Raw genomic sequence first — 21,714 nt, 5'->3', positions numbered from 1 at the left:
GGAGGAGAGAGGAAGTCCCTACCCGGCTCTTGCAGCACCTCCCATGGACGCCTTTGCTTCCCCGCCCCCTCCCCGTATCCTAGCAACGCCGCTGACGTAAAGCCGCGGGATGTGGTCTAGGTTAGGGTTTTGGGAGGAAGGGAGGAGATGGCAGGTCGATTGCATCTGCGGCTGCGCATCAGGGTGCACGCCACTCCCCGCGGGAGGGGTGGGGCGGGGCGGGGCTTAAAGCCCCGCTTCCTTGCCTGGATGGGCTGGTCTAGAACTGCTGGTTACGGGAGGAGGGGCTGGAGAGGGAAATGAGGGGAGGGGAATGGGCGGAGGGTGGCCACCGTTGTTTTGGCCTCTGTTTGGGTTTTGGCCATCCTGAACCAAATTACAGACTTCGTTTTGGAGAAGGGAGTCTGAACTACAAAATAAAAATTGGCATTTGACCCCTTAGCATTTTTTGAAATAATTAAAAACTAATTGAAAGCCAGAAACACGTGCCCCCGCCCTCCTTTCTTTGTAAACGCAAGAGATTACAGAAAACCCCAGGATAAAAGGTTAATTATCCTTATAAAAATAAGATTTATATCTCTTTGCTTACCCACTTTCATTTTGCCTGTCCACTGATGTGGGATTAGGTAAAAATAGATTTGTGCTGCAATGCAAATGTTGCAGAAACTGGTGGAGCTTCCCTTCTGTTTGAAAATGAAACTGGAGATACCCCAAAAGGTAGATGGCATCTGATTTTTTAAAAATGAAATTTATCCATTACCCACTGAGAATGGTTACTGAATGCACTTTGTGGATAAATCATGACATTAGATAAAATTTTTCTGATATGATATTTTTTTGTATTCCTTTAGTCAGTCAGTAACATTTCTTAAGCTCCTACTGTGTGCCAAGCTCTGTGCTAAGAGCTGGGGTTTACAAAGAGAGGCAAAAGACAGTCCCTGCCCTCAATGAGATAAAACCTAATAGGAGGCAACAGGCAAACAGTGTGTACAAATAAGCTATATACAAGATAAATAGGAAATATATTTTAGGATGATTAACTGTGAGTAATTTAGCTATTCTCAGCAATACAATGATCAAAAACAATTCCAGATTTATGATGAAAAATTAACCTCCAGAGAAAGAACTGATGGAGTCTGCAGATTGAAGCATACTTTTAAAAACTGTTATTTATGGTTTTTTGGCCTGTTTTTTTTTTTGCAATATAGCTAATATAGAAATGTTTTGCATGACTCCACATGTATAATCTGTATCAGATTGTTTGCCATCTCAAGGAAGGAGGGAGAGAATTGGGAATTCAAAAAATCTTAAATGAATGTTAAAAAATTTTATTTATATGGAATTGAGGAAAATAAAAATTAAATGTATATAAAGAAAAATAAAAAAATAAATAGGAAGTAATCAACAGAAAGAAGGCACTAGGATTAAGAGGGAGGGCAACTCGGTAGCACAGTAGAGAGAGTGCCAGGCCTGGAATTGGGAGGAACTGGGTTCAGATTTGGCCTCAGACACTTATTAGCTGTGTGACCCTGGGCAAGTCACTTAATCCCAATTACCTAACCCTTGCTGCTTTTCATTCTTAGAAATGATACTAAGACGGAAAGTAAGGATTTAAAAAACAAGGATTATGAGGGATTAGAAAAGGCTTCCCTATGTCCGGTACTTTGTAGGCAATAATTTAGTGCTTTTTTGGTGAAGAATGATTTGGGAATGGGGTGGAGGGAGGGAATGAGTTTCATTATAGCTTTTCCTCAACAGCGTACTGAAGGATGTTTATTCCAAGATCTCTAAAAGTCAAGCGGAATGCTTCTGATGATGACAAGAGTTGTGTGGCTAAGAAACTTAAACCACAAGGGGAAAAGCTGTCATCAGAAGAAGACAGAGAGGTTCTAAAAGTTGCCTTAGTGGAAGAAGAAACCTCAGCAGCATCAGTGGGGCAGAGCCCTGAATTAGGCTCATTGCCAGATTCAGATGGCCACTTTGCTTCAGTTTGTTTAGAAGGACCTGAGGAGAGTGCTGAAGACAGCTGTGTTGAGGAAGAGCCAATAAAATCTTTTGCTAAAACCCAGCGCTGGGCAGAACCAGGGGAGCCTGTCTGTGTGGTCTGTGGTCGTTATGGAGAATATATTTGTGATAAGACTGATGCAGATATTTGTAGCTTGGAGTGTAAAGCAAAACATCTTTTACAAGACAATGAAGAAAAAGGAAGGCTTGATAGCCTACAGAAACCTAACTGTGAGCCTGAGTCTCCTCCACTTGATGCCTTTTATACCTATCAGGAACATTCCTTTATTTTAAATCTTCATGATGACCAGGTTGAGAACCTTAAACTACAGCTAGGAATTTCAGTACAGGGCCAGAAAGTTCCAAGACCCATCATTGACTTTGAGCATTGTGGTTTTCCTGACATCTTAAATTGCAACTTGAAGAAGTCAGGCTATGAAGTGCCAACTCCCATTCAGATGCAAATGATTCCTATTGGACTGTTGGGAAGGGATATAGTGTGCAGTGCTGACACAGGCTCAGGAAAAACTGCAGCTTTCCTACTTCCTGTTATCATCAGAGCTTTGGAAAAAGTAAGTTAAAGTTCACATGTACAGTCTGGTATTCTCTTAATATCCTGAAATTACAAATTGCAAACACGTGAACAAAATCTTGCTTTCCACTGTTGTAGTGACCACCTTCATTTCCTTTTTCTTTTTTTTTTTTTTAAGTATTAAAAACCTTAACAAAAATATATAGAATTAATTCCTTCAGCAAGCATTCAATAAACACTGTTTACCAGGCAGCCAAGTGCTGGGGAAATAAACAAAACCCCCAAGTAGTCTCTACCCCACTTTCATTTTGTTGGATCATATATAAAATAAGATATATGTAAAGGACTTTGAAAAGCTGAAAGCTCTATGTAGAAGTCAGCTATTATTACTATTGTATAGTCAGAATTATTATAATAAAACAAACTCTAGGGGACATTATTGCCAAACTTTAAGTGGTTTAAAGGTTTTTGGCAGAAGAAAGATTAGACTTTTTTTCTGTTTAGTGCCAGAGAGTGAAAATAATGGGATGAAAGTACAAAGGGACTGATATAGGATTGAGATAAGGGAAAACCACTGAGGGTTTCAAAAGTGGAAAGTAATGGCTTGGGAGGTTTGTGGACTCTGGAGGGAGACCTTCTAGCAAAGATTCCTTTGATCACGAGTTAGACTAAATAAATAATTCCTGAGGCCCCTTTCAGCTGTGAAATTCTGTGATTTTGAAATCATTATAAGAAAGACTTAACTATTGTGGGTCTTTGACCTTTTAAATTGGCACACAAAAATATTTTGTGTTTTGTTTTTATATACCCAGTATTTCTAGGTAGCCTTTCTTTCCTTAGAATTATTTATCTGTTTTATTATTTTAGTGACTCTTTCCATCTATGATGGCAGTGCCATATATTTGTATATCATATGTGTATGCATTGATTTGTAGTATTCAGAGTTTCATTTAAGTATTTGGGAAAATATTATGAAAAATACTCACTGAAAATCTGGCAAGAAATTTTTCTTTATAATTTTCTTTCATAAATTTTCCATAAAGTAGGTGGAACAGTCGATAGAATGCTGGGTTCAGAGTCAGGAAGATGAGTCTTCCTGAGTTTGAATCTGTCCTTAGACAATTACTAGCTGTGTGATTCTGGGCAGGTCTCTTAAGACTGCTTCAGTTTTGTCATCTGTAAAATGAACTGGAGAAGGAACAGCCAAAGCACTCCAATATCTTTGCCAAGAAAACCCCAAGGGGCGGGGCACGAAGAGTTGGACATAACTGAACAATAACAAATATACTTTTCCTTTAGATGAGCTTTTAAGTAAAATTAGAAATATTGACCTGACCATAGTGAAGTCTTAGTTTCAATTTGGCATTTTGTGGGTTTTGTTCTGTGATAATTTTTGAAGGAATTCACTGATCTTTCATTCCTTGGGTACAGTTTAGTATTAACTGGTATCACCATAATGTTCTTTATGGGACAAGCACTCTTCAGTATTGAAACAAATGGTGGCCAATAAAAGTTTTCACAGTGGCATATTTTTTGTAATTAAACCTAGCAAGATTTGTCGTTCAGAGGCTTGAGTGGCAAATCAAATCTACAATAAAATCAACTTGGGTATTCTAAAAATACAGTGGCTGGGTACTATTGCTATAGCATGTGCAGGGTCCACACTGTGGTAAAACCATCTTGACAGATGGCCTAAACCAAGTTGAGGGTAACTCAGACCCATCAGTTACTTAGGGACATGTCTACTCCAAGCATGTCAAACCTTCCCCCAGTGGAATGGGTGGATGAGAACAATTTGTTCCAACAGCCATGAAGGCGGCTGAAGCAGGTGCAGGGGAGTGTCTAGAGCCTGGTCAGACTTCAAAGATGCCAGGGTCACTGCATCTCTGGCTATCACCAGTTGTCTTGATTTTTATTTTGCCACTAGTCTGGAAGAGAAAGTGAGACCAATGACTTTGTGCAACTGTACCTCACTTAAATCCAGTCCACATGAGAGTAAAGATATCCTGTGATGTCATTAGGCCTCTTTGAAAATGAAGAATGAAGAATGCATCATCCAAAAAAATGTTCCCTTCAAATGACCAAATTTCTGAATGAAATTCTTCTCACTTTCTAACTTTTGAGAGCAATTATGACCTTTTTTTTCCCCTCTGCAAAATTTCCTACTTGGAAATGCCTAGCTGCCCTAGAGAAGAATAGGGAGCCTGATAAAAGTGTGACTGATGGTGAAAGGAAGAATGTCTGAATTCCATTCAAAAGTTTACAGTTTTTTGTATAAGTTTACTTAGTTTTTCTAGAATTAACCAGATAGATGCCCATTCATTTCTGAATAAATAGCATTACAGGTAACCCACATTACCTTCTGCTTTGCAAAACAATAATAATAAATATTAAATGGCTGCAGAGCACTGCATTAGGTGGTGGGGGTGATAGGAAATTTAGATAAAGCATTGTTTCTTAATTAATCCAGCTTATAGTCTAGTAGAGGGACAGAGCACTTTAGGGCAGCTTAACACACAGCCTATACAACAAAGATTTATGAGAGGCCTTAGAAGAAAGGCCCTTATCAGAAGGATAAGGGAAGGCTTTTGGAGGAGTTGACATTTCAGAAGTGTCTTAAAAGATGAATAGGAATTCAATAAGCTAATACAGGAAAGGAAGGAATTACATGCATAAGAAGCAGCCTGAGAAAGAAGGAAAGGGTATTGGGCTGGCAGAGAGAAGGTAGCAGATCATAGAATAAGAATGGAGGGAAAATGGTATAAATGGATTGCATGGTCCTCCAATGGTGAAAAGTCATTAAGGGATGATGGTAGAAGAGCTGTTCCAGGGATAAAAAAAATTTACTGGCTGGTATTCTTGAAAATCTTTTTTTTTCTTTCCTATATTTGTAGAACAGAACCCCATCGGCACTTATTCTCGCTCCAACTAGGGAATTAGCTATTCAAATAGAAAGACAAGCTAAGGAGCTGATGTGTGGCCTGCCAAACATGAGAACAGTCCTGCTTGTTGGAGGTTTACCTTTACCTCCCCAGCTGTATCGCCTGAAACAGAATGTTAAGGTAAGAACCAGCTTGGCATTTTACAAACAAAAGAGGAAGGGAAAAGTTTCCATTCAAAGGAAATTGTAGGATTTAGTTTCAGATAGCCTTTCCAAACAGACATTTAACACTATGTTTTCTGTGGAACATTTTCTTCCCCACAAATGTTAAGATACTTGGATAAAATTGATAAATATTTTCAAGAAGTAATATTAATGGAGAATAGAAAAATGGCTAATTGTATGGTTAAGAAAGAATGGACACCTATAAAGGGAAGTGGTGATCATTGAGAAGATTCAAGAGTGGGTCAAGTAAGACTAACTTAATTTCTTTTTGAACAGGTAACTAGATGGGTAGATCAAGGGAATCATTGATATATATATTCCCTATATTTTAACAACACATTTGGCAAAGTTTTTCATGATATCTTTGTAGGCAGGAGAGGAGAGAAAGGTGTAAGACTTTATGTATCATCTACTATGTACCTATATACATTGAGCTAAGCATTTTTTATAAACATTATCTCATTTGATTCTCACAACAACCCTGCAAGACAGGTAGGTAGATAGATAGGTAGGTAGATAGGTAGATAGTTAGATAGTTGTAGTTAACATTATGTATGTATGTAGAGCTAACTATATATCAGGTACTTGTGCTAAGCACTTTACAGTTATTATCTCATTTGATCCTCACAACAACCCTGGGAGTTTGGTGCTATTATTATCCCTATTTTACAGATGAGAAAGCTGAGGCAAACAAGGTTCAGTGGCTTACCCCAGGTCACACAGCTAGTAAGTGTTTAGGGTCACATTTGAATTCAGTTTCTAGGCCCAGTACTCTGTCCACTGTGCTAATAGGGGCTTGATGATAGAGGTAGATAGGTTTGTAATTAATTATGTAAGGCACCCTAAAGTATTGTTCATTGGGTGATGTCATTGTGCTGGAAAGTCTCTAGTGGAGCACTCAAGGGACCTGTCCTAAACCCTTCTGTTCAACATTTTTAAACACTGACTTGGGTGAAGGCATAGAAAAGCGTGATCACATGAAGCTGGGAAGATTAGCTAACATGTTAGCTATCAGAATCAGGATCCAAAAAAAGAGCTAGACAGGTTCTAATTGATGGACTGAATCTAATAAGGTGAAATTTAATAGAGAGAAATGTAAATTCTGATAGCTGGATACAAAAAATCAAGGAAGCAGGAATGCAAGTGAAGATGTTTGGCCAGACGATAGAGGACTGAGGAGGATTGTAGGCTCTGTGGTGAATCCATCGTGTGACATGATAGCCCCAAAGCTGATACAGACACAAACTGTGTGAGTGAAAGTAGAGCATCCCAAACCAGGAAGTTTATGGCTCCACTGGGCTGCATCCCCTCCTACCACATCTATAGCATTCTGTTTGGTTCTGGACAGAACATGTTAAGGACATTAACAAATTGCAGTGAATCATGGGAGGGGGGCAACCAGAACATTGAGGAGCCTGGAAATCATGCCTTACAAGGGTCTCTTGAAGGAACCTGTGATATCCCAGGGAGTTCTAGCGGTCTGGGGACTTATGGAGTTTTCCCTAAGAGTACAGACTAGTAATACTTACTGTAATAAGTCTTTATTATATTGTGTTTTAATTTGCATAAGAGAAGGCTTAAGGCCTAACATGAAACATCCCAGTGATTGAGGTAATTAAAGCTAAAAGCTGGGAGGCTGGTGGACTCAGTCACAACTCTTCAGAACAGGATGAAGAGGAGGAGCTAGTGGGAAATGATGACCCATTGCCCTTGTGTTTGGGACACTCAGGATCTGTCCATCTCTAATCGTTTCCTTATGGTTGATGGGCAGGATGCTCAGCCTTTGCCATCTCTACGTTAGGGAATCTTCATGATATGGGAATGCATTGTGGATTTGTATAAGGAGAGGGAAGGTTCTCCCTCTCAGGTGGATTGGATTCATGGCTTGTCTCTGATGAACCAGGCCAAAATGCTAGGAAGGCTTCAGCTGTATATACATCTGGTATGGAAGCTTTAAGAAAAGGACAGATGGAAGTGGCACATCTGGAGAAGAGGCATGCTATAACAAGTGCCCCAAAAGGTCTAACAGGACCAAAGAGATTTGGGGAGCCTATCAGAAGACATTTAACCTGGAGAAGAGAAGATTTGGTGGAGGGGAATGGGGAGTGATGAGAGCAATGTCAGCATTTGAAGGCTATCAGGCGAAAGAGGAACTGAGCTTGATATTCCTGGCTCCAAAGGACTGGACCAGGAGGAAAGAGTGTGTGTTGTAGAAAGGCTCAGTTTTGGCTCAGCATAAGGAAAAACTTCCTGAGGAGTAGAACTGTCCTGAAGTGGGTGGTTCCTCATCCCTGGAGTTCTTCAGGTAGAGGCTAGAGGACTCTCTCAATAAGGATAGAGGAATGGTCATGGTAGAAGGTTTTGTTGTCCATGTGTAGATTAGAATAGATAATCTGTGAAATCTCTTCCATCTCTGCAATTTCAAGCAGTCAGTAAACATTTTTAAATGCCCACTCTGTGCCAGGTGCTACTGATTTTGTTATCAGATTACTCTGTGGCACATTTGAAAGGTAGAATAACATTGTATTTGTTAGACCTTTTGTTGACTTGCCATATATTACTTTATTGGAAGTAGGAGGAACATATATGAAATCACAGGTCTCAACTCCAAAAAACAGTTGTCTGATTTTTTCCTCCTTCTAATTTTACCTTTCCTTTTTTTTTTTTTTTTTGGAAGGTTATAATAGCAACCCCTGGGAGACTTCTGGAAATAATGAAACAGAGCTCTGTGGAACTCAGTGGTATAAAAATAGTAGTCATAGATGAAGTAAGTGTTTTTAGAAATTTATGTGTATGTTTTTAAAAATATCAAATTGTATAATGTAATTTGAGGTAACTTTTGATGGTGATGACTCTCCAACAAGGGTTCTTAATCTGCTGTTCTTGGACCCCTGACAGATCTGTGAATAGGTTTAGGGGATCTATGAACTTATAGATATTATATAGAGGGGGGGATATCATATCCTTATTTTCACAAACATTTGGCTTACGCATTTTATTTTATGCAGTTAAAAACATCCTTCTAAGAAAGAGTTTATAAGTTTTACTTCACTGCCCAAGGGACCCAGGACACAAAAAAGGTCAAGAACCTTTGGTCTGAAAAAGCAGCAAAGCAAGGTGGGCCATATACACCCAAAGGACATTAACCTCTCCCCAACCCCCCAGCATACACAGATACATACACACTTACAAGTATTCCAAACTTTGGGTCAGCCATATTGGTTGGTTAGAAAAGTTTGTAAATTGTCCTCAAATTATGAATCTTAGAAATTAGTTTCATGTTAAAATTGATGCTCTTTATTTGAGCTCTTTTTCTTCTGCCTTTATTTATAGAGTTCCTGCCCTGTGTTCTGTTAGGTATTAAAATGCATAAAGAAAAGACAGTTTTAATTCACAGGAAGCTTATATTTTGATGGAGGAAAGAAGATTAATACATTTGAAACAATTAGTGAACAGGACAGCTTAACATTTAAGACATTATACTCTAATGCAGTGATTCCCAAAGTGGGTGCTACCACCCTCTGGTGGGTGTTGCAGCGATGGGGGGGGGGGGGGGGGTGATGGCCACAGGTGCATTTATCTTTCCTATTAATTACTATTAAAATTTAAAAAAATTAATTTCCAGGGGGCTAAGTAATATTTTTTCTGGAAAGGGGGCAGTAGGCTAAAAAAGTTTGGGAACCACTGCTTTAATGTAATGCTAAATTGTACAGCAGGAGCAATTAGTGCATAGGACATAATTATGCTAGGTTTTTTGATACAGAGGATATATTAAAAGGTGTTAAGGATAAAATTAATATGCTTGTCATTAGAGAGCTTTACTGAGAATTTGGACTTGAATGTAGTATATGAACGCAGTGGGGGAGGATTTTCTGAGGAGGAAGATCAGTATGTACAAGGAATTTAAGTAGGATCCAGTGAATGAGATAGAGAAAGAAAAACTATGATTATGTAATATCATAGAAATCAAAGTTATAGGAGCAATATTCACTGCTACAGCAGATATCAAGAGATGAGGACTGGGGAAATGCCTTCAGATTTGCCTAGAAGGATAATATTTTGGAATTGTCGAAATTTTAGAGTATAGTTTTGGAAAATATTTCTGTTGGAAGCCAGATAATGAAAGATTAAGGATGTAATGAAGAGTGATGAAATGGAAATAATCAGGAGTATGCTGTCTGTTTAAGAAGTTTGACAATGAAGGGGCTGTAGGGTTTTTAAGCTGAGGGAAATTTAAGCTTGTTTTGTTTTGTCCACTGGGTCTGTTGTCTTTTTCACTCTTTAGTCTTATATTTTCAGGGTAAGAACAAATAGTTAACATTTACATTACAATATATAGTTAAACTATTTCATAGCAATCACTCATTTAAGTAAGAATGCTATACCAAAGTACATGGTTATAATTTTTAATAATACTTTGAATTTATATAGTATATTGATGAATTAATTTATGTAAAATGTTTTGCAAGCACTAAGATACTATATCAATATCACCTATTATTTTTGTTCTAAAGAGCTTTCTTCCTAGCAACCCTGTAAAATAAGTGGTAAAAAAAATTATCCCCATTTTAAAGATAAAGAAACTCATCGAGGCTATGACTTGCCCAAGAATAGACTTTTAGTAAGTCTTAGAAGCAAGACCAGAAGAGTCAGTTCTTGACTTCTTGTCTAGGAAGCTTTCCATTTTATTTTCTGGCCTCTCCTAGCCTTTTTTACTTCTACAGAGGTGTCATTTTCAACATATTATACACTTGTACTGCCTTTGCCTTCTTTCTTTGTATCTGGATAGGAAGTATTAAACTTACACACAAAAAACCGAGACTAGGACATAGTACCTTCCCAGTAGTAGCCAGTAAGTGAGGAATAGAATTTTGGCTTTGTATTTTCTTACCTAATATATTTCCCACTAGGTTCAGTTCTCTATGTGTATTTTAGAGTTGATTTTTTGCTTTGGCTTTGGGCAGATAGTTTTTCACATGCAAGCTTTAAAAAAATATGGTGAGATGATGATATTAAAATACAACTCTTTATAAGCTTCATTCATATAGACAACAAAAAGCAAATAGTAAAGTATTTGAGTACTGTGACTGTTAAATGAGAATTAAAGAACCATGAAATGTTTGACTTTTCTTGTTTGATGGACACTCACATTGATATTTGCAATGTTGAAGTGTTAGTCTATTTTCATAAGTGTAGCACTTTGTAATTTTATCATGATTTCATTTTAGGCTGATACTATGTTAAAGTTGGGTTTTCAACAACAAGTTCTTGACATTTTGGAAAACATTCCTCCTGATCATCAGACCATTTTGGTTTCTGCCACAATTCCAGCAAGCATAGAACGCCTGGCAAGCCAACTTCTACATGATCCTCTGAGAATTACCATTGGAGAAAAAAATCTACCATGTCCAAATGTCCGCCAGATTATTTTGTGGGTAGAAGAACCTTCCAAAAAGAAAAAGTTATTTGAGATCTTAAATGTGAGTAGAGAAAAATTTTTTTGCGTTTAATGTCTAGCAGATAATGGAAACATTTTTTCCCCAGTTTTTCCAATAATGAGTGAAATTGGTATGAAAATTCAAGATATTAAACTGCTACTTGTTTTGAAAGCCATAAGAAAATCAGAATTTTAGAGTTAAAATTAAAATAGAAAATTTTTTAAATTTAATTTTTTCCTCTTAATTTCCTAGAATGTGCATATAGAAAAATCTTAACACTACCATTTAGGATCATAGATCATAGGATTATAGATTTTGAGGTGGGACCTTAGAGGAAGTTGAGGAACGTTAATATTGAGTCAACCCCTTCATTTTACTAATAAGAAAACTGAGGCTGAGGGAGATTATTTGATCTGGGTCTTACAGCTAGTGAATGGATGAGGAAGGATCTTCCTGACTCCAAGGTCAGAACTCTCCTCTGTGCCATACACTCCCTTTGGTGTGTGTGGGCACTAGCTAATATTTAATTGTTCATTTTGAATAACCTCAGTATTTTGGATCTACGTGATACTTATCTTTTTTGTAGGAAGTATTTAAAATGTGCTCATTGTCCCTAATGGCTTTTGATTTGTTTTCAGCACATTGATGCTGGAGTAGAAAGAAAATTTTTACATTATTTTCTCTGCTCCCCTTAAGGTTCCTGTTCTTTTTATTTTTTCCTTAAAGATTAATGGTAAGGTATGAATTCTTTTAATGAAGAGAACCCCCAAACAAGCATCTTCTTTCAAATATCCTCCCAAGTGTATTTAACCTACTTGTCTGAGGTTAAAAACAAGCTTTTAGTGCATAGAAAGAAATTTATTTTATTTTCAAAATTTAAATTAAGGATGAACATTTTAATATTATTTTTAAAGAATATTTCTATTTTATTTTTCTCAATTACATGTTAAAACACTTTTTAGTATTTGTTTCTTAAAATTTTTGAGTTCCAGAATCCTTCCCTCCCTCTCTCTCTATCTCCCCTCCTCCTTCCTTGAGAAGGCAAGCCTTTTGATATAGATTATACTTGTGCAGTCATGCAAAACATATTTCCATATTAACCAAGTTGCAAAAGAGAACATGGACCAAAAAAACAAAAAAGAAAAATAAAGGAAAAAATTTAAAAATGTGCTTCATTCTGCATTTAGACTCCATCAGTTCTTTCTCTGGAGGCAGATAGCCTTTTTTTATCATAAGGTCTTCAAAATTGTCTTGTAACATTTTAATATTTTGTTATCCTTAAAGGGGAAGGTAGTGTATGTGTCAATCCCTAGTTCTATCTTCTGAAAAGAGGGGGAAAAATTGTGTTTGGACCCTTGGGAGAATATTTAACAAAATGTTTGTTAGAATAAACCCCTTTTAATCCTGTATCCATCATAATAACTGTTTAGCCAGTTTGCTAGATGTAATATATTCAGAAGCATTTTCTACCATAAAGCTATGTTATATGAATAACCCAAAATAACTTTTTCCAATGACCTTTTTTTTTTCAGGATGAGAAACTCTTTAAACCTCCAGTCCTAGTATTTGTGGACTGCAAATTAGGAGCTGACCTTTTAAGTGATGCAGTTCATAAAATCACAGGATTACGATGCATATCTATGCATTCAGATAAGTCACAAATAGAAAGAACAAGCATATTGCAGGTTTGAATCTCTTATTATGTATGATTCCTAAAAACAAAACAAACCACAAACATTCTGTCTTGTTTTCACTTATGTGTTAATAGCCAATCCTTACAGATCTTGTCATCCTAAGACTTTGAATGAAGTATTGTTCATCTGGGTAGTCTTGGAAGTATAAGTCAAATCCTCATTTATTTAGATCCCATTAATTCTGAAATTGTGGTCACTTGGAAATGAAGTTGGGCAGAAGTTTTGCTAAATCAGTCAATAATGTTAGCAAGATTACTAAAAGTTATAAGGATGTTTAAGTTACTTGAAAGAACAAATTTTTAGAAAATTTAGAATTTAGAAATAGCTACTACCATAAAATAGTGTATTGTTAACCTTTTTTTAATCTCATTGTTAAAATAAATCCCAATCCCTGTGGAATTTTACGATTTTGCCTCCTTGTTGTACTTGAATGTATACTTTAAAAAAAACAACTGTATTTTACCTACAGTTGAGCTTTCTTTGAATTAAAATCCAAAGTTTTGAAATTTTTAAATTTGTACCTTTCTTACTTAGGCTATCATAAAATTAACTCAGCATTCAGAAGTTTCAGTTGTTAAATCATAGAATTTGAGAGCTAGAAGGGACATCAGCAGCCATGTAGGCCAATCCATATCTGAAAAAAGATGCTTTTATAGCATGCCTGATAAATGGCTTAATATAGCAGAGAGAACACTAAACTTGGAGTCAGAAGACCTGAGTTTCAATCCTTACTCAGTCAGTTATTACCTATGTGACTTATGATTCTTAACCTCTATCTTTTTTTTTCATCTATAAGATAACAGGGGGATATAGTAGGTAATAACTGAGATTCCTTCCATTTCTCATCCCAAGTCTTTTGGAAGCAGATTATTGCTTTTTTGGAGAGTTCTCATTATGAAGACATTTTCCCTTGTTATCAGGTTTTAAATTTGCTTCTTTGCACCTTACTTCCATTATTTCTAGTTCTGTCCTCTAATCCTAAATAAAATGGGTCTCATGCTTTTTGAGATGATTAATCCTTCAGATTCATGAAGACAGCTATCCTGTCCTATCTTGAGTCTTTTCTATATTTAACTTTTCTAGTTCCCATTATGATTTTTATGTAATGTAAACATGAGGCCCTTCCCCATTCTTGGTCCCTGCCTTTTTATCAATGCCTTTTTAAAAATGTGGTGCCCAGAATTGGTCACAGTGCTTCAGGTGTAATTTGACCAAAGCAAAGTACAAGGTGATTTTTACTTTTTTGTTATTGGAAGCTGTGCTTCTTAATGCAGCCCAAGATGGCATATAACTTTTTTGGCTGTTTTATCACACTGCTGACTTATATAAAAGCTTTTTTCCACAAGGACTCAAAATCTTTTTTACCCAAACTGCTATTTAAACATTTTGGCCCATTTTGTACTTGTGAAATTGATTTTTCAAATAAAAATATTACATTTTATCTTATTTGTTATCTGAGTTTTTTAGCTTAAGGGTCCAGTCCTATTGACTGCTGTCTATTTTTTGTGTAACCCTTGAGCCAAGAATGGTTTTTACATTTTTAAATAAAATAAAACTATTCAAAAAGGTAAAAACCATTTTTAGGTCACAAGCAGTACAAAAACAGGCTGCCAAAGGGACTTGGCCCATAAACCATAGTTTGCCAACCCCTACTCCAGCCTGTTTAGCCTTTTAATCCTCACTGATATGCACAATGTTATCTAGATTCCTGGCTGCTCAGAATCTCTAGTTTTATTTGGATTGAGAACTAGCATTCTGTATTTGGGAATATTTGAAAAAAGTTGTTAAAAATGATAATGTCTTAGGTTTATAGCTATAAAATCACTAAAACAACTCTGCTAAACCTGGATTAAAAAGAGCTTGTTGGTTAATGCTTATATATTTTTTCCATTGTCTTGGCTAAAACTCTAATCTCTTTCTCCATCATTTTAATCTAAATTAATTCAACAAACATTTATTAAACCTTGATGTATGCAAGCCATTGTGTAGGGTGGCCAAACAGAAAGAGCCCTGCATCAAAGAATTTAACTTCCACTGACTCTATCACTTTCTAATCTTTCCCCCTTCACTGTCAGCTTCTGTTTTTTACCCCCAAAATGGTGCCTCCTTGGGAAAGAAAATATATGTGAATTGGTTAGTTACTGAAAGAGATTATAGTATATGGAAAATTTGTAGGTAATTTTAGCCCATGAGGAACATGTATATTTGAAAGACTGACTCTTTTTGTAATACTGTGTGGAAACCTCCTGACTTTTCCCCAACTCTGTTCAAAATGTTATCAAAGATAACATTAGCAAATCATTGCAGGGATCCCTGAGCCACATATACTAAAATTATTTTATTTAGCTTTTTACTCTATCATAGATTTGATTAGACTTTGAGTCAAATTATGCCTCCCATGAACATAATGTTTTATAACATGGAAGCAAGTCACTTCATTTCCTTAGACCTTCTTTTTCTTATCTTATTCTTAACAGGAGGACTTAGCTTCAATATGGCCTCAGACATACCTGGGTTCAAAGCTGGCCTCAGACACTTTCTAGCTGGGTTGTCCTGGGCAAAGTCACTTAATCCTGTTTGCCTAGCCCATGCCCTTCTGTCTTAGAGTTGGTAAGAGTCAAAAAGTAAGGGTTAAAGAAAAAAGTGAAGGAGCTGGATTAAATTCTAAAGTTCTGTGACCTGCATCTTATAGGTTATTCTTGCTTTTGAGTCATGATAAGTCTCATCTCTACCCTTTTTCCTGACCTCTTACAGTGGAAATATGTAAGCCTATTTACTCAGAAGTAAGGAAGTTTATAATATGTCATCTACCTGAAGGGTGTTAACCTTTGTGCCATGTATAGTTGGAAAATCTTGAACCCCTGGAATTGCATTGCCCAGGATTCCTTTCTGTATTATCCACAGTTCCTTTTGCCTTTTGTATACTTGCATTGTTATGTGGTCTGTATATAATTCGGGTTTGCTCCGCCATGCTCTCTGTCTTCCACATGAGTTGAGTGGTGACCGGTCTTTGTTGCCTTCACTCTCTCTTTCACATAAAGTGAGTGAGGAATGTTCTCTGTGTTCTCTAGCTCTCTAGTTAAATATTAATAAATCTCTATAAGTATTATACTTTGGAGATATTGAACATTAATTTTAAAATCCACAGCCAAGTGGTCAAAATTATGATTCCTGCCCTCAAGAAGTTTAGAGTCAATTTGGGGAAATAAGACATATAACACACATACAACTACAATGAAAAATAGAATCAGATAAGGGCATAGAGAGGTTTAGACAAGTATGGTAAGAGATCTGAGGAACTGTGGAAGAAGTATCATGATTGAATATGGAAAGTACTGCATTTGGAATCTGAGGCCCATATTCAAATTCTGATTGATCCTTACTACCTGTGTGATGTTGGGCAAGCTATCTAGTCTCTCTAGACCTCGGCTTTGTAAAATGAGGGGTTTATTAGAGAATCTCAGAGTTGTAAGAAACAGTCTGTACAGATTAGATGGCCTTTATGGTCCCTTCGAGCTTTCTTTATACTCCTGTGAATAAGTTCTGGTAGGGCAATATCATGGACGGCGTCATGGAAAAGATGGTATATGAGCTAATACTTTAAATATACACAGGATTCTAGGGACTATATAATTCTTTATAGAGAAGCTTTTATTTTAATGAATGCAACAAAACAATGTGTGTTTCTTTTTGACAGGGATTATTTCAAAGAGAATACGAAGTTGTAGTTAGCACTGGAGTCCTGGGACGAGGACTAGACTTGATCAATGTCACATTGGTTGTCAATTTTGACATGCCTTCTAGTATGGATGAATATGTACATCAGGTAAAAACGGTTTTTAATAGTATCCTAAGCCTCCATTGGGGAGTTATTTCGGAGCTTCTTTTAAAAAACATGCTGCTTTAATGGTTCTGTGAGCCCATTGACAGGAGTCCTTCCTTTATCTTCCTTTCCTCTACTTTGCTATTTAAATGAATATATTTGTACCCAGCAGAGTGGCAGCTAGGTAGCACAGTGAGCAGTGGCTAAAGCTCAAGACCTGATGAGACTGGAGTTAAAATCTGGCGTAAGATACTTACTGTCTGGGTGACCCCGGGCAAGTCACTTAACCCTGTTGGCCTCAGTTTCCTCATCTGTAAAATGAACTGAAGAGACAAACAGTAAACCACTCCAGTATCTCTACCAAGACAACCACAAAAAGGATCGTAAAAAGTCAGTCATGACTGAAAACAACTAAACAATAAAAGCCTAGCAAAGCAGTTGGATTTTTCTGTTTAGTTCAAGTCTTACCTTCATCTATTCATGCTCAACCATGAGTTCTAACATAAAGAAGGCTTTTCCCTTCTCACAGAAGGCTTGCCCATTGTGTGCTGGAATTAGGATGGAATGAATTATAACCGATTCTTCTTGCTTGTTGTCTTCACCTCCTAAAATAGAGGATGGCCCTCTAAAGGGGGATATCAACATGGGACATTCTGCAGGTTCTGGATGATATGCCAAGGCCATCTACTTTGTAGCTACAGAGAGGCAGCTGTTAGGGTTTTTTCAGAGCCTCTTCCCTATTACTGGTTTGCTGGAATGAGGCACCATCAAATATTCCCGCCCTGACTTGTCTGAGTCTGTGCTGGTGAGAAGGATTTATCTTGTTTTGAGTTATGCAGCTCTGGAAATCACCTGAGAAATGAGAGCTTGAGTGTTCACCTCAGACAGATCAATAACTTCCAGTTCAGTTTCCAGAGCTGAGGGTAGTAGCCATAGACTTTATCCTCTGGGTTTGGCCTGGTTATCCCACTAGTTGCTTGGGAGCTATTTTTAGGTACTTATTTTAGGCATGGAAGTTGGAAACATGGTTCTCATGATCATATGTTTATATGATTAAATCTTTTGTTTTCTTAAGTGATACATGGAAATGAATTTTCTTGCTAGTTAAAGCTTTTCCACTTTGTCACTGAACAGTTAATTTAACCATTTTGAGAGAAATCTTTCTTAAAGGAGTTCATATTTTCCCGCTGTTTTAATCAGTGTACACTGAATGTATAGGCATAGATCAATAGAGATCATTTGATCCAATATGTTCATTCTGTAGATAGAAAACTAAAGTCCGGAAATGTTAATGACTTGTACAGGGCTTACACGAGCAAAAGTGGGACTAAAACCGAAGTCCTTTGACTCCTAGCCCAGTGCCCTGTGTACTATATGGCACTGACAAATCAGGAATGACTTTATTAGTATCAGTTATTGTACTGGGTTGTAATGTAGTAAATGTTGTTGAGGAAGGTGGAGCTGCTAGCTTTTCACTGAAGAGCTCCAAACCATCCTGCCTTGTTTTGTGTCCACTTTAAAATTTTCTTTTTCTCTTTTCTCATTGGCAGCTGCCTTTTCTGGTTGCTGTCAGTATGCTTGACTCTTGTAACATTCTGTTGCTGCCATTCAGATTTTACTATGGGCTAGAACATGGGGCTGATTATCATTATGTGAAAATGAAGGTCTCTTTTACCAAAGTATATGGACTTTGCAAACTATTTTGCAAGGAGTTGCAGGGAGTAGGGTGAAATGCTTTTTAATTTCAGATTTGTAGATGTTTTCCCAGATTATTCTGAATAAGATCCCTGGAAGTTTGACTTGGATAAATTTGGGGTGTTATTATTTATCAGTCAGCAACCCAAATTAGCCTGAGACTTGCCTTAAACAAATTAATTTAATTCTAAAGAAACTAGGTTATGATTTAAAAAATTTTTAAGTTTAGGGAAGGAATGTAGAAAGGAGCAATGGACTAGAAACTGGACTCCTATATTCTAGTCATTATTCTCCCAATAACTTGTTCTATGACTTTGTGCAAGTCATTTCATTTGAATAAATAATCCCTAAGGACCCTTTTAGTTCTCTAGCATTATTTGTGCATTAGTATAATTCTTTAAAACATTATCACTTACAAATACCAGGTGGCATAACATTAGTGAATATGGAATATGTGGTAAAATACTTTGGTCAGACTCATAAGTATTATGAATCTATCTGAAGGATTATACTAATACTGAAGGATTATTAATCCAAATAAATGAACAAAACCTTGATTTTCATCAGCATGGCCATTCTTTGTACTAATGTAGATTGCAATTTTCCCATACCTTGGTAGATGATTCTTTGAGCTACTAGAAGGAAAAAAAAGTTCTTATATGGCCAGTGTCCTTGAAACTACTTAGATTTGTCCTTGGGAGACTGGTACATTGTCCATTTCCGAGCTTAAACTTGAAATCTTTCCTTTTTGATAGAACCTGTCAGAGCTTGTTCTTGACTAGCTCAGAGCTTAAAAACCCCAGGGTCCCCTCCATGCCATGAAGAAGATCTGAGTAGTACTTAAATAGGGGATGTTGTTTGTCAACCAGTGTGAATATATCATGGACCACGTGTGGAAACATGCCTATTTGTAGATGAGAAGGTTTTGCTATTCTGGCAGACAGACATCCTGGCTTTGAGAATGTTGATGAATTGGTTGAGGCAAGTAGCAATTATTTCTCACTTGAGAATAGTTTTAGTTTATTTTGCTTAGCTTAAGTTAGAGATAATTTGATGTTTGCATCAACTGTTTTTAGAAGCACAGTGGTACTGTAGATAATTTTGAATTACTTGAAAAGGCTCTACCCAAACTTAGAGAACCAATCTAGAACAAATTTAATGTGTATTTTAATAATGACAATAGAAATTAGTCATGTTTACCAATGTCTTTCTCTTCATGGTCTTTCAAAGTCCGTTTTGGGGAAAGAGGGAGACCAAACCTGTGATTTTATTAGCATTGGGAATTTTGAGTAAGGAAAACAGTACCCTGTAGCACAGCACCTCTTAGCCCTCAAAGATGTTTTCATGGAATCCACAAGATCAGTTCTTTGTGTGGAAGTTCATTATGGTATTCCATGTGAGGTCGTTGTTTTCAGACGCCATTGATGAAATAGCTTTAATGAAGCAGTTCAGGTGGGACTAGTATTCTAAAGCTGGTAGATAATTCCTTATTTAACTAAAGATTATAGCTTGAATTCTTTTAAAAATAATTTCATTTCCTCATGTTTAATAATAGGAAAGCTAATATTAGTAAGGCTTATTAAAGTTATGCCTTCATTTTTCTTTCCACTTGAATAGGAACTAAGATTTTAAATAATCTTTTGAATTTCATTTATAGGTTGGAAGGGCAGGAAGATTAGGTCATAATGGAACTGCAATTACTTTCATCAATAACAACACGAAGAAACTTTTTTTGGATATTGTGAAGAGAGTAAAACCAACAGGATCCATTCTTCCTCCTCAGTTACTGAACTCCCCTTATCTCCATGACCAGAAGAGAAAAGAACAGCAAAGAGTTAACCAGGCACAAAACACCCTAGTAACTGGTGATAACCTTATGGACATTATTAAAAAACATGATAAAAGCCATTCTCAGAAGTAACTAATTGTGCCACTTTGAATAATCTTGTCATTGTGCTATATAAATGAAAATTCTGCAAATTACTATTGTATAGTATCTGAATATGTAGAGTGTATTTGTAAGGTATGGATATTGGGATGATTTTGCTATTGTTGAATATATCAGACTGAGACAGCCAGAGTTGTACATGGCTTCTTTTCCTTCAAATGATTGGTAAAGATGGCCATTCTGTCTACAATAAGTGAAGACTAAAAGCAAAGTATCTGTTTTTATTCTTTGTGCAGAATTATTTTAAGAATATTAAAAATATTTTTCCATTAAAAAAGATCTTGTAGATTTTTCCCCCCCTTCAGTCCAGTAAACATACTTTCTTTACTATTCCTAGGAAGACATGTTCTGGTATTATATTTATGCCAAATATTGCTTTGCCAACTGACAGCTTTATATTTTCATATAAAAAGATAGTTTGATGCTTCTGACTTTGTTTTTTAAAATAAAATTTAAAAACAATTTAAATGTACTTTCACTAGTAGTTTAGAGGCAGTCAAAATGACAGATTAAAACAGTGACCCAGCTAAACTCTTGAAACATTTCCCTCTGAACAACTTTAAAGTAATTTCTCAAATCAGATTTTGGAGTGATGGAACACAACAAACAAATATTGGAGTGATAACAACAGAAAGGGTCAATGAGGATTTTTTCTGGCCTAAGAAAACTTAGAAGATCTGCAAAAGAAGTCTGTGGAACCAGAGCAGAAGCCTGTCTGAAGCACACACATGTGACTTCAGCAATAGTGGTCATGGCAACAGCAGTGGCTTCTGGAACTCTAAGCTCAAAGGTGATAAGGGAATTAGGCAACTGGACAAAAAAAGATTACAAGGCACCCATTCTTGACATTGGGTATAGTTGGTGCTTATTGGCAACCCTATTGCCCATATGAAGTTCTAGGTTGCAGTGCCAGGGTAGAAAGGAGTGCTTGTTGTTGGTCGCAAAGGGACAGGGGCTCTGGTCACAGTTCCAGAACAACAAAAGCATTAGCTCTGACTAGAGGAAGAGAAGACCTGGTCAAAGTTCCAGGGCCAAGCGAAGTGTTCATTCTTGTTCTAGCAGGGGACTAGACTGCAGACTAGAAAAGCAAGGACCACACCTCTGCTCAATTCACACCAAGCCTGAAGCTTGTGACATTGCCTCCCCATTCCCAAGGGAACAAAGTCCAACTTTATTTTATTTTATTTTTTAAACCCTTACCTTCCATCTTGGAATCAATATTCTGTATTGGTTCCAAGGCAGAAGAATGGTAAGGGCTAGGCAATAGGGGTCAAGTGACTTGCCCAGGGTCACACAGCTAGGAAGAATTGGAGGCCAGATTCAAACCTAGGACCTCTCATCTCTAGGCCTGGTTCTCAATCCACTGAGCCATCCAGCTGCCCCCGAGAGTCCAACTTTAATATAAAATTCAAAGTCATCTGGGAAAAGGAGCAAACAGCAAAAAGGAAGCTGACCATAAAATGCTACTACATTG

At 36.8% G+C, this 21,714-nt stretch overlaps 1 protein-coding gene across 5 annotated transcripts; it reads left to right on the top strand.

The window, feature by feature from the left end:
* The first annotated feature begins 1,769 nt into the window (after positions 1-1,769).
* On the top strand, positions 1,770-20,617 carry DDX59 (DEAD-box helicase 59). 5 transcript variants are annotated; one of them, XM_044672796.1, is made up of 7 exons: positions 1,770-2,576; positions 5,431-5,598; positions 8,320-8,409; positions 10,871-11,122; positions 12,613-12,765; positions 16,472-16,600; positions 19,950-20,617. In XM_044672796.1, the coding sequence occupies exons 1-7, from the start codon at positions 1,770-1,772 to the stop codon at positions 20,211-20,213; spliced, it is 1,863 nt and encodes a 620-aa protein (XP_044528731.1). In that variant the 3' UTR covers positions 20,214-20,617. The 5 variants fall into 5 exon arrangements, with proteins under 5 accessions (XP_044528731.1, XP_044528733.1, XP_044528732.1 ...); XM_044672798.1 differs by lacking the exon at positions 10,871-11,122; XM_044672797.1 differs by lacking the exon at positions 16,472-16,600.
* The last annotated feature ends 1,097 nt before the right edge of the window (positions 20,618-21,714 follow it).

Source organism: Gracilinanus agilis, chromosome 4 (assembly GCF_016433145.1).
Source record: "Gracilinanus agilis isolate LMUSP501 chromosome 4, AgileGrace, whole genome shotgun sequence".
In the NCBI taxonomy this organism is placed as follows: Eukaryota; Metazoa; Chordata; class Mammalia; order Didelphimorphia; family Didelphidae; genus Gracilinanus; species Gracilinanus agilis.
Note: the sequence above shows the minus strand (reverse complement) of the source record. Positions and strands in the feature narration are given on the sequence as shown.

Bases quoted from the DNA above. Each gene is read 5' to 3' on its own strand.
- DDX59 (XM_044672796.1), top strand. From the start codon at position 1,770: ATGTTTATTCCAAGATCTCTAAAAGTCAAGCGGAATGCTTCTGATGAT. The intron at 2,577-5,430 runs GTAAGTTAAAGT...CTATATTTGTAG, and splicing joins TCATCAGAGCTTTGGAAAAA to AACAGAACCCCATCGGCACT. The intron at 5,599-8,319 runs GTAAGAACCAGC...TTTTTTTGGAAG, and splicing joins GCCTGAAACAGAATGTTAAG to GTTATAATAGCAACCCCTGG.